This window comes from Papilio machaon, chromosome 19 (genome assembly GCF_912999745.1).
Source record: "Papilio machaon chromosome 19, ilPapMach1.1, whole genome shotgun sequence".
NCBI lineage: Eukaryota > Metazoa > Arthropoda > Insecta > Lepidoptera > Papilionidae > Papilio > Papilio machaon.
In genome coordinates, this window is record NC_060004.1 from 6,255,089 (window position 1) to 6,267,469 (window position 12,381).

The following is a 12,381-nucleotide window of genomic DNA, read 5'->3' on the forward strand; positions in this document are numbered from 1 at the left end:
TGTTGACTTGTAATCTTCAAATGCGTTAATAATTAATATACATTAATCTATTTTAATTTAAAGTACTATACAGAAAAGTTAATATTATAATTAAAATAAAAGAATGTAACAAATTTCAATAAATTTATTTACAAATGTTGAAAATAATAATTCCAAAAGTCTAATATTATACGCATTAACAGTGAATATATGTCAATATTTTGAATTTGTAAATTTTAATTATTTGTGTTCGTGTGTCTACATTCGCAATCCTCTGGCTGTGTGCATATCTGTAAAGAATACACAAATAGGTCAAAAAAGTTTTAAAGAGTAAACTGACCATGATTTTTCGAATAATGAACGCTGTTCTCTTTTTTACCTAGAGCAAATAGTACCTCAATTAGAGGTGATTTATGCCTTTAGTCCTTATTCTATAGTAAACTACCAGTTTTAGTTATATTACATCAAATTTTTTCATCACAGAACTCTAAATAAAATGCATGAAAATATAGAAATACTTACGTGTTTTATAGGATCGAATTCATAATTATATGGACACCAGAATAGATATTTTGTACCATAAACGCAGTAATAAAAGGTTCTTGTATTTTCAGGGTTGGCTACGGTATAATATCTATAGGGATGACAAGGTTGGAAGGTTGTAGTTGGTGGAGCTATAGTTGTTGTTTGTGGGGGGAGAGTTGGTACATTGCTGGTAGAAATAGGGGGAAGAGGATATGCAGATGTTTCTGATGTTGAGATAGTAATTGGTGGTAATGGACTTCCTTCTGGTTCAGTTGATGGATTTGTTGATGTTGTAAAGTCTGTCGGTACTTGCGTCGTGATTGGTGCAAAAGTCGATGTTGTGATTGGTGGAATAGAGCTTATATCAGGCGATAATGTCGTAATTATTTCTGTCTCAGCTGTATACGTTGTTGTATCAATTATATTTGTAGATGAGGTAATATCACTTACTACAGTTTCAGTGGTAATTGATTCTGAAGTAGATGAGAATGGATAAGATGTAGTTAAATTACTTGGTCCTGTTATAAGTGTTGATTCGGTAGGGAATTTGGTAGATAATGAAGTTTCCGAAGTAAATTCTGTAGGGATATTTGTAGAAGAGGTAATATTAGAATTGATTGTGGTATCTGAAAATGGTTTAAATGATGTAGGATTGTAGGTTGTGGAAGTTATGACATTACTTTCTGACGTTACAGAGGTCGTAGTTTCGAATATATTGTTTGTAGAAAATGTAGAATGTATTGAACTATCGGGAAATGTTTCACTACCAGATGTATTTTCGGATATTGTTGTTTGGTATGAGCTTGATATGGGAATCGTTGGATAATTAGATTGCGTAGTTTCAGGACTACTAAAAGTACTTGAGTGCATAGTAGGAGGTGATGCTGTTTCCGTATAAATCGGATGAGTTGATTGTGAATATGGTAAAGTTTCCCATGTTCTTGACGAAGTAGGGCTTGTTTCGTCACTGTATGTTACAGAGATTTTTGTTGAGGGCAAGACTGTTAATGTAGAACTAGGTATATAAGTACTTATGACACTGTCAGTTGCAGTATTAACTGTAGCAGGTGTGAAGGGTGGAAGACTTTCCCAAGGATTAGTGGGTGTAGTACTTGGCTCTTCGGTATTCGTTGCAGGCGAGCTTGAGTAACTGCTGGGGTACCAGGAAGTACTAGAATAAGATTCAGGCGTATTTTCTGATACGGTACTTGTCGATAAATCGGATGATGTAGAAATTGGCGGTAAAGTAAAATGTGTCGTTTCTGATGTTACAATATCCGAAGATGTAGAAATTGGTGTCAAAGAAGATGTCAATTCAGATGTCTCATGGGTTTCAGTATTTGTTACAATATCAGAAGATGTAGAATTAGGTGAATAAGTAAAATCTGTAGATTCAGATGTGACAACGGCATCACTGGTTGTTACAATATCTGATGATGTAGAAAGCGGTGGTAATGTAAAATCTGTCGATTCAGATGTTACAATATCAGAAGATGTAGAAATTGACGATGAAGTAAACTCTGTAGATTCAGATGTTACAACAGCATCACTGGTTGTTACAATATCCGATGATGTAGAAATCGGCGGTAATGTAAAATCTGTCGATTCAGATGTTACAACGGCATCACTGGTTGTTACAATATCTGATGATGTAGAAATCGGTAGTAAAGTAAAATCTGTCGATTCAGATGTTACAGTATCGGATGTTGTGGAAATTGGGGCTGAAGTAAACTCTGTAGATTCAGACGTTACAACAGCATCACTGGTTGTTACAATATCCGATGATGTAGAAATCGGTGGTAATGTAAAATCTGTCGATTCAGATGTTACAATATCAGAAGATGTAGAAATTGGCGATGAAGTAAAATCTGTAGATTCAGATGTTACAACGGCATCATTGGTTGTTACAATATCCGATGATGTAGAAATCGGTGGTAATGTAAAATCTGTCGATTCAGATGTCACAGTATCGGATGTTGTTGAAATTGGGGCTGAAGTAAAATCTGTTGATTCAGATGTTACGACGGCATCACTGGTTGTTACAATATCTGATGATGTAGAAATCGGTGGTAATGTAAAATCTGTCGATTCAGATGGTACAGTATCGGATATTGTTGAAATAGGGGTTGAAGTAAAATCTGTTGATTCAGATGTTTCATTGGATTCGGTATTTGTTACAATATCAGAAGATGTAGAAATTGGCGATGAAGTAAAATCTGTTGATTCAGATGTTACAACGGCATCACTGGTTGTTATAATATCTGAATGTGTAGAAATTGGCGATGAAGTAAAATCTTTCGATTCAGATGTTACAACGGTATCACTGGTTGTTACAATATCCGATGATGTAGAAATCGGTGGTAATGTAAAATCTGTTGATTCAGATGTTACAATATCAGAAGATGTAGAAATTGGCGATGAAGTAAAATCTGTAGATTCAGATGTTACAACGGCATCACTGGTTGTTACAATATCCGATGATGTAGAAATCGGTGGTAATGTAAAATCTGTCGATTCAGATGGTACAGTATCGGATATTGTTGAAATAGGGGTTGAAGTAAAATCTGTTGATTCAGATGTTTCATGGGATTCGGTATTTGTTACAATATCAGAAGATGTAGAAATTGGCGATGAAGTAAAATCTGTTGATTCAGATGTTACAACGGCATCACTGGTTGTTACAATATCTGAATGTGTAGAAATTGGCGATGAAGTAAAATCTGTCGATTCAGATGTTACAGTATCGGATGTTGTTGACATTGGGGCTGAAGTAAAATCTGTTGATTCAGATGTTTCATGGGATTCAGTATTTGTTACAATATCAGAAGATGTAGAAATTGGCGATGAAGTAAAATCTTTCGATTCAGATGTTACAACGGTATCACTGGTTGTTACAATATCCGATGATGTAGAAATCGGTGGTAATGTAAAATCTGTCGATTCAGATGTCACAGTATCGGATGTTGTTGAAATTGGGGCTGAAGTAAAATCTGTTGATTCAGATGTTACGACGGCATCACTGGTTGTTACAATATCTGATGATGTAGAAATCGGTGGTAATGTAAAATCTGTCGATTCAGATGGTACAGTATCGGATGTTGTTGAAATTGGGGCTGAAGTAAAATCTGTTATTTCAGATGTTTCATGGGATTCAGTATTTGTTACAATATCAGAAGATGTAGAAATTGGCGATGAAGTAAAACCTGTATATTCAGATGTTACAACAGCATCACTGGTTGTTACAATATCTGATATTGTAGAAATCGGTGGTAATGTAAAATCTGTCGATTCAGATGGTACAGTATCGGATGTTGTTGAAATTGGGGCTGAAGTAAAATCTGTTATTTCAGATGTTTCATGGGATTCAGTATTTGTTACAATATCAGAAGATGTAGAAATTGGCGATGAAGTAAAATCTGTATATTCAGATGTTACAACAGCATCACTGGTTGTTACAATATCCGATGATGTAGAAATCGGTGGTAATGTAAAATCTGTCGATTCAGATGTCACAGTATCGGATGTTGTTGAAATTGGGGCTGAAGTAAAATCTGTTGATTCAGATGTTACGACGGCATCACTGGTTGTTACAATATCTGATGATGTAGAAATCGGTGGTAATGTAAAATCTGTCGATTCAGATGGTACAGTGTCGGATGTTGTTGAAATTGGGGCTGAAGTAAAATCTGTTATTTCAGATGTTTCATGGGATTCAGTATTTGTTACAATATCAGAAGATGTAGAAATTGGCGATGAAGTAAAATCTGTATATTCAGATGTTACAACAGCATCACTGGTTGTTACAATATCTGATATTGTAGAAATCGGTGGTAAAGTAAAATCTGTCGATTCAGAAGTTATAACAGATCCGGTATTTGTTACGATGTCTGATGATGTCGTTATTGATGAACTTGAGGGCACAATGGAAGTGGAGCTTGGTAAACCAGTTTCAGAGGACTCAGTACTACCGCTGAATGGAGGAACAGGTGTACCAGTGGTAGAAATAAAAGGAATCGTGTGAGTTTCACTTGAACTAGAAGAATAGTCGATAGTATGAATTGATGACGTCACTGTTATATCGCTTGTTGAAGTTAATGTTGTATCAGTTTGGATATTTGAAGGAGTAGAAGTAGTACTAAAAGAAGTAGAAATGTATGGCGTAATTGGTTCACTGCTAGTTGTGTCAATATCTGACACAGTTTCCATAGAACTTGAGGTAGAATCAGTACTAAAGGTTTCTGTAGCTGTAGAAATTTCTGGTTCATTGGTACTAGATGAGAATGTTGGGTTTGAAGTGCTTGTTTCTGATGTTATAATATGATCTGTGGTATCACTAACTGTCGATTGGGAAGGAGATGGTGACAAAGAACTTAGTTCTGTTGTACTTGGACTATCTGATACTATTGGAGGTAAAGTTTCCCATGACGTTGAAGGTATCGGCTCCGTAGGTAGTGGAGGCAAAGATTCATCTTTAGTAGATTGACTAGGGATAGTAGATTTAGTAGATATGTATGGTAAAGGCGTTGTCAACGTTGTTGGTAATAATGTTGGTCCGCAATGTGCCAAGGAATGTAGAATGCAACTCTGAAAATAAAAAAGGACACCATATTTAAAATAATAGAAACTGATCAATTGATAGAGTTCATTTTACAACGAATATTTTATGCATTAGTCACTCAAATAAAATGGAGAAAGAATATATTTGAATCTTCTGACTATAATGCGATAAGCCTTAGCTAAGAATACAATTTATACTGACGTCATTCTATTATTAATTTGATACAGTTTAATTACTTCTGCTACCATAAATGCATATTTTTTTTTATTATATAATCGACACCAATTACGTCATACACATAAACTTATTGCCCATCAAAACTCTCTAGGAGGCTATTTGAGTATGGTCACCAAAAGGTGTATAGAACATACAACTTTAAACATTCACTCCCACTTTTGCCTTTTGACTCTCTTTCTCTACTATCATCACTTCAAAAGACGGGTCTACTTATATTCTCTGCAGTTAGACAAATTTTCCACCAACACTATTAGTTTTGTGACTGCTACTATAAGCAAATTCTTTAAACGATACTACCGTACTAGTCACTTAGTGGAAAAAAGGTCTTAATTTTTAAAACTTACCCTGATAATGACGTCAAAGTACAAGTCTCCAGGACAAGTATGCTCTGAAAGCTGTTCCTGTTCGCATATAATGAACTTTTTACAGGAGAGTGGGTGAGAGAGTACGGCGGACTGCAGACCCGAGCATAAGTCCCCCAGGACTTTGGGGATAAGTGTCAGGAGAAGAAATATTAGCTCTGTAGAGTGCATGCAAATTAGTACCTTAATGCCTTATACATAAAGAGCATTTACCAAACACAAAAGAGTTAAAGAAACTAGATAAATTATTTATCGATAAAAATGCATTACGAATGTTAGTCATCACTATGCATTGCCATAAGGTGCGAGTGAGTGCGAAATATGTTTCGTTCTACACAGACTTTTAAAGACCTCACGCTTTTTATCTTTTAAATTGATGAATAACTGATTTATATTTTTACAAACAAAAAAAAATCACTAATTAAATTATATTTTTAATTTTTTTTTAGTGTTGCATTTAATTCTGTAATATCGATAATCCCACATCTCTATCTAACCTATAATGTAAGATAGGGACGGCAAATTTTTTACAAAAATTGTTTTTACTCACCCATTCCTCAGCATGGGTCTCTCAAATCCACCTCAGTTGTAATGAACGCAATGGCGGTGCGTAATGCTCTAAATTAAACTAATAACTTAAACTATAATAATTACCGTGGTAATTGATTGGTAATATTTTATAATATGATTTGTCATGACTTTTTAGGTAAATAGCGATTGTATAGATACGGTGTATACAGCATGTTTCATTTTCCTTGAACATGAAACACGTGTTTCTTTCCGTGGATTTTTAATATCGAAACTCTAGTACATATAGTTATCTCTTTCTTTTCCCAAGTAAATGAAAGGGATGGCAATATACTTTTTTAGTGTTTCAACAGAAAAAATTCTTACTAAAATGGTTTCCATGGTAACGGATTGGAACGATAAAAAAATTAAATGATTAACGTATGTTTTTAGTTTGTACAAACTATTTTTACTCCTGTTTTAGTTGTATTTCGAAAGAATGGATACAATTTACTAGATTTCGTCAAGAAATCATTGAATCATACACAAAATAGTAATCAAATTTTTTATTTAAATAACCTTAAAATTAATCAATCATCATCATCATCATCATCACTTCTTTCTTCTTCTCTTCTCTTTATCTTGGCTTCCAGTTCCTTGGCCGGATTGAAAACACCGCTAGTTTGTGTATTACATATATAACAACGTGAGGATTTCTTGTAGTTATCTAACGCGCATTTCTCACAGAAGTAATGTTTACATCTAGAAATTAAACACATTTATGAAAAATTTTATTCAAACTTAAAGAAATAAGATAGTTATTAATCTTACTAATATTATAAATGTGAATGTTTAGATGGATGGATGTTTGAAGGTATCTCCGGAATGGTTCAACGGATCTTTGACACAGATGGTCTGGAAGAACACATAGACTATTACATTTTTTAATCCCGCGCTGACGAAGTCGAGGGCGACAGCTAGTACAATGTAAAAAACATTTTTTTGTTTAATTTTTTTCTTATTTTCACATTATATTGAATAAAGTCAATGTATAATTCCAAAATTGACAAAACCCTAGTAAAAGAAACCTTCATCTCAATACAAATCAATGTGTTCCAATGTAGTTTTATATTTCACCAATTGTTCAGTACTGGATTCGAACGCTGGACTGGAATCGTATAAACCGGGCATGTGACTTACTTAGTTACAACAGGATCTGTGAAACTTTCCCTGCATATGAAACACTTGAATGGCAGTTCATCGTCACTATGTATCTCATAATCGGAGTCATCCCCTCCCTCTTTAGCCCCTCCCCCTTCCAGTTCCTCCCTCTCTAATTGCCAGCCGTGCTTGTAATCTGACCGATCATGGAGAAACTTGCACGAATCTAAAAAAAAAAAATTCTACTCTTTCAGTAAAAGTAACATTGGATGGTATAAAAAAAAACAAATTATCTTGACATAAGACTGAAAAGGCTACGTTTCCTATACTTTAAAAAATAAAGTAAAAAAAAAAACTGTCAAATTGGAAAGCATATAAAATAAACAATTCAAATTCAAACATTGTCATTTACAAAGAAACGGACATATTTAAAATTAAAAAAAAAAAACTATAAACAACAAGCTTTTGCATTGAATTAAAAAAAATCTAGTAATAAATATAGCCTATGTTACACAGTGATAATGTAGCTTTCTAATGATAAAAGAATATATAAAATCCGTCCAATAGTTTTTGAGTTTATTCGTAACATACAAAAATAAAAAATCTTTCCTCTATATAACAATAAATAGATTATAACAAAAATTCCTAATACATTTATTCTGTGATTATGTATTTATTAATTTACAAACCTCCAAATCCACAGAAGCCGGTTTCTTTGTAATCCTTACAAATATCAGGCTGATAATCCCATCTGTTGAATTAAATACATTTAAATTTTTATATATAAACAAATTATATACGTAACGTACATTACACCTTTAATCTCAAATAACTACTGTCAGTTTTGCAAAAAAAAAAACTAAAAATATAGATTAAATATTAATCAAAATTTAATTTTAAACAATTTGTTTATTAATTTAAACTTTATTTTCCACTTAACAATGCAATAAATATAAAACAGATTATATAAACTAATTTTTCATCTTTTATTTGTTATTTGATCTCCTATTGGGTAAAAGTCTCCTCCATCCTTTTCCATCTTTCTCTGTCCTTGGCCAAAGGCATCCAACTTATTCCAGCAGTTTAATAATTATTTATTTATTTCTTTACTAGCTTTTACCCGCGATTCCGTCCGAGCGGAATAAAAAAAAATACACACAAAATAAAAAAGTTTCTATGTCCGTCTCCTAGTTCTAAGCTACCTCCCCATCAATTTTCAGCTAAATCAGTTCAACCGATCTTGAGTTATAAATAGTGTAACTAACACGACTTTCTTTTATATATATATATAGATTTAAGCTTTGTACACAGTATAATTTTTGAAAAATTACATTAGAAATGCTGGTGAGCTCTAAAAGAGTTCTACAGCTGACGATACCAAAAAGAGAGGATGTTTACTTTGTATTAAATATACCTGACGGTAGCCCTTAAGTTAGCGGGAGCTCTAATTGGACCTTTCCTGACGAGTCCTGAGCTAGCATTACCCGCAGCTGTGTCACGTTTTTTATAATATTGAGCATAGTTGTTGATACCTCGGTACACCTACAAAATATTAAAAAAGCTTGTCACACAGGACATTAAAGTCCCCTCCTCTGTCCATTAACAGCAAGTATCTACAACCTTTTATGATATTGCAGACAGAGAAGAGAACTTGGTTATTTCTTCGTATTTATTTATAGGCTTGCTTGCTTATTTTCCATTTTACCTATGTATTAGTTTTTAGTCATTTTACTATATTAGTTGGAAAGAAATGGTTAAACATCAATGTTACCACAAAAATATAATTTGAAGTACTATTGCAGCAAAAGGTGGTAGACATGCAAGAGGCTATTTGAATTTGTCCAAATAGCAAAGTGACCGTTGCCCATAGACATCCACAATTCCAGAAGCGATACCTACCTGTAATCGACAGAGGAGGGGACGCACAAAAAGAGGATATATCCTCTTCCTGTATCCCCACCTCCATTAAAGCCACTTCCCCTTCCCACCCCTTGAACATGGTCCCCGAACAAGGACTAAAATTAGGCCTCCGGCACCACAAACATGAGGCGAAATGTAAAATTGTTTCCACTGTCTTCTACTAAATACATAATTTGCTCATTAAAGATTACCTTATCGTCAGCTTGTCCTTTCAATTCTTCGTTAATTTTTTGCGCCTTTTCAAATATAGCTTGTGCATCTTTATCCCTTTCTGTGTCTAATTCATATGTTGCGGTGGCATTCTCACGTTGTTGTTGCACAGATAAAGTTGTACGAGATTTGGAAATCTGGAAACAGATTTTGCAGAAACATGTTAGAACACTGTTTTTGTTTAATTAAAAGAGTAAAACACATAATGTACAATCATCATACCAGAAACTATTCCTATATATTATGTTACTTTTAAATAATATTTTTTCTAGCAATCTATACATATAAAAATGATCCCTATATCCTTTGGTCACGCCATGACGCGTGAACGTCCAGCCGTTTTCACTTTTTTTGTTGTGTTTGTTATTGTCAGGAGAAGCTTCTTATGACAGAAAAAAATTTAATAAATTTAAATGGATGGATGGATAATGATGTTTGTTTGAAGGTATCTCCAGAAAGGCTTATTGAAATTTGGTATAGATATAAAACATAGTCTGGAAGAACATATAGGCTACATAAAGTTTTTTTTAATTCCGCGCAGACGAACTCGCGGGCGACAGCTAGTTATGAATAAAAAAATACATAAATGTGACTTCTCTTACTGCTGACTAACCAAATGATGTAAAATTGCATTAACACATTCCATGTTACTTCCATACTAAAATTTATCTGATGTTCTTGTGAAGGACAACATTGTGATGCAATATCTGAGAAGAAATTCATAGATATGTGTGAAGTCAACCTACACTGGACTAGCATGGTTGACTATGCCCCCTCCCTAACTTAGAGTAAGTTCGAGTCACTAAGTTGGTACATTTTGTGAGCTGATGATGATTTAATTGTTTAAAAGTGAACTTCCAAGGTCATTTTTTGACACTGAACATATGAAGTACCAACATACCTTATCTTCATCACTGTTGCTATCACTGTCTTCCAGCTCTGGTTTTTGTCGTTTTGGCCCTCCTGTTGACTGTATATTAGGGTTAGGCTTCTGTGGCCTCTTAGTTGGTAGCACCACAGTTTGTTCATCTGAATCTGAACTGTTCTTTTCTGAAATATTAATAAGACTTTCATAGTATTAAATTCTCACATTTGACTTATAAAAAAGTATCTTTAGCCCGCTACTTCATCATCATGGAATTAAAAAAAAAAATCTGTAATAAATATACATACAGTGATGATATAGCTTACTAATGGCAAAGTAGTTTTTGAGTTTATTAATTACATTAAAAAATACAAACCATTACATTTTTGAATATTAGTATAGAAGTATTACTTATATAGAAGGGTGGGAAGAAAAATTGGATTAGAATTCGGCATACAGCATCAGCACTCATCAGATGAAATGTAGAATTACTTCCTCTTCACACCTGTCTTCTGTGTGGTCGTGGTATTGCATCTATTAAATAGCGTCTTCGTGTAGCAGTTAATGCTGCATCTAGTATTCTTATTGTAACTGTTAAATTTATTACATTTCTAGGTTATGAAACTACAAGCAAATTGTATGTCGACTTGTATAATATAATAGTTGCAACCAATGAAAAATGTATGACATAAATGGCTTTGAGGATATATACTGTTATTTACCTTCAGAACTTGATGTTTTACGTTTCCTTCCACCTCTGTTCTTGATATTTCTTTTTTTAAATGTCGTTGGGATTTCAACTTCTACATCCGACATATTGTAATAATAAAAATATATTTAAATGTAAAAAAATAATTTTTCCACTAGATAACTACGGTACGGAATAAGTACGATTCTAAATTTATTTTGTTTACAACTTATCAAATTGTATTGTTTACTTGTCAAATGTCATTTTAATTTTAAATTAATAGGTGATGTTTTGAGTTGCGTTCAGAAATATTAAATGTTAGAAAAATTGCAATTGTGAACATAAACTTTTGTACATTAATATGTTTTTGAAAATAACTAATTTTTACAATATGATTCAAAAAATATAATAAATATTGATATGAGTACATATACTTTAAACAAAAAAAACAACAACGATAAAACATAAAAAAAATATCTAAAAATACAATGTGAATTTCCCGCTGCTCTTACCCTTACTGCCTTAGCTATTTAAATCCTTTAATAGTTACTTGGGCAATCTCTTAGTGTGGGTTTCTGAGACCAAAATGTTCGTTAAAACAGGTTTATCACTGTTTTCTCAAAGATAACTAGAGTTTTAATACAGAGATCTTGGTCTCAGAAACCAATGGTCGTCGTGAATCGTATTGTTTTTGCGTACTGAACTTCCAATAAATACCTTCAGAAAAACATAATTATTATTAGTACATAATTATCCTACTTAAAGTTTTTCCTTAATAAATAATATAAAGTTAACAAAAACATATTATATCAGTCAAGATAACATACTAAGGACGTTGAAAAATTTTACGTGTAACTAGATAATGGCATAATAAGAAATTATCTTGTTACATGTAACATCCTTGAAGTCCTATCTATGCTTTCTTTTGCACCTTGGCTGATATTGATATGAATTCTTTGACCGCTCCTAGATCTTATACAAGCATCTCATGCTTTTTATGTAAAATAATATAATAAAAAAATAAATTAAAAACATGTAGGCTCTATAACATATGACAGAGGATTGTATCTTAATTAATGATTTTGAATAAAAAAATCAGTGATAGTTAATGTTTTTGAAATAATTAATTATCAATATATAGCTTAAATTATCTCATTACCCTTGAATTGCTAGCCTGTGACTATCTAAAGTGTTCGGGAATTATTTTATTTTGTAGGTAAAAATTAGGGCTGTCAAAAAATAATGCAACTTATTAACATGTTGTTATTTTACTATCATTAATTTATTCAGCTTTCATAAGTTTATGTTTTCTGTAAATTCATTAAAATTTCATATAACACATATTATTTACTAGCTGTCGCCCGCGAGT

General features: G+C 32.8%; 2 protein-coding genes across 2 annotated transcripts; both read right to left on the minus strand.

The window, feature by feature from the left end:
• Positions 1–215: 215 nt before the first annotated feature.
• Positions 216–5,268, minus strand: LOC106709503 (uncharacterized protein PB18E9.04c-like). The gene is made up of 5 exons (XM_045682658.1): positions 5,264–5,268; positions 4,205–5,128; positions 3,857–4,069; positions 502–3,508; positions 216–269 (listed from the first exon to the last, which is right to left on the minus strand). The coding sequence occupies exons 1-5, from the start codon at positions 5,266–5,268 to the stop codon at positions 216–218; spliced, it is 4,203 nt and encodes a 1,400-aa protein (XP_045538614.1).
• Positions 5,269–6,758: 1,490 nt separating this feature from the next.
• On the minus strand, positions 6,759–11,169 carry LOC106709521 (E3 ubiquitin-protein ligase RNF113A). Its single transcript, XM_045682712.1, has 7 exons — positions 11,047–11,169; positions 10,361–10,509; positions 9,441–9,596; positions 8,744–8,871; positions 8,019–8,080; positions 7,369–7,555; positions 6,759–6,930 (listed from the first exon to the last, which is right to left on the minus strand). Exons 1-7 carry the CDS (start codon positions 11,138–11,140, stop codon positions 6,759–6,761), a joined length of 948 nt encoding a protein of 315 aa, XP_045538668.1. The 5' UTR covers positions 11,141–11,169.
• Between the last annotated feature and the right edge of the window lie 1,212 nt (positions 11,170–12,381).

Coding starts and splice junctions, on each gene's coding strand:
- LOC106709503 (XM_045682658.1), bottom strand. Junction 3,509..3,856: donor AATACTGAATCCCATGAAAC/ATCTGAAATAAC, acceptor TGCCGTCGTAAC/ATCTGAATCAACAGATTTTA. Junction 270..501: donor AATTCGATCCTATAAAACAC/GTAAGTATTTCT, acceptor TATTCTTTACAG/ATATGCACACAGCCAGAGGA.
- LOC106709521 (XM_045682712.1), bottom strand. CDS start 11,140: ATGTCGGATGTAGAAGTTGAAATCCCAACGACATTTAAAAAAAGAAAT. Junction 10,510..11,046: donor TAAAACATCAAGTTCTGAAG/GTAAATAACAGT, acceptor TTAATATTTCAG/AAAAGAACAGTTCAGATTCA. Junction 9,597..10,360: donor GCAACAGTGATGAAGATAAG/GTATGTTGGTAC, acceptor ATCTGTTTCCAG/ATTTCCAAATCTCGTACAAC.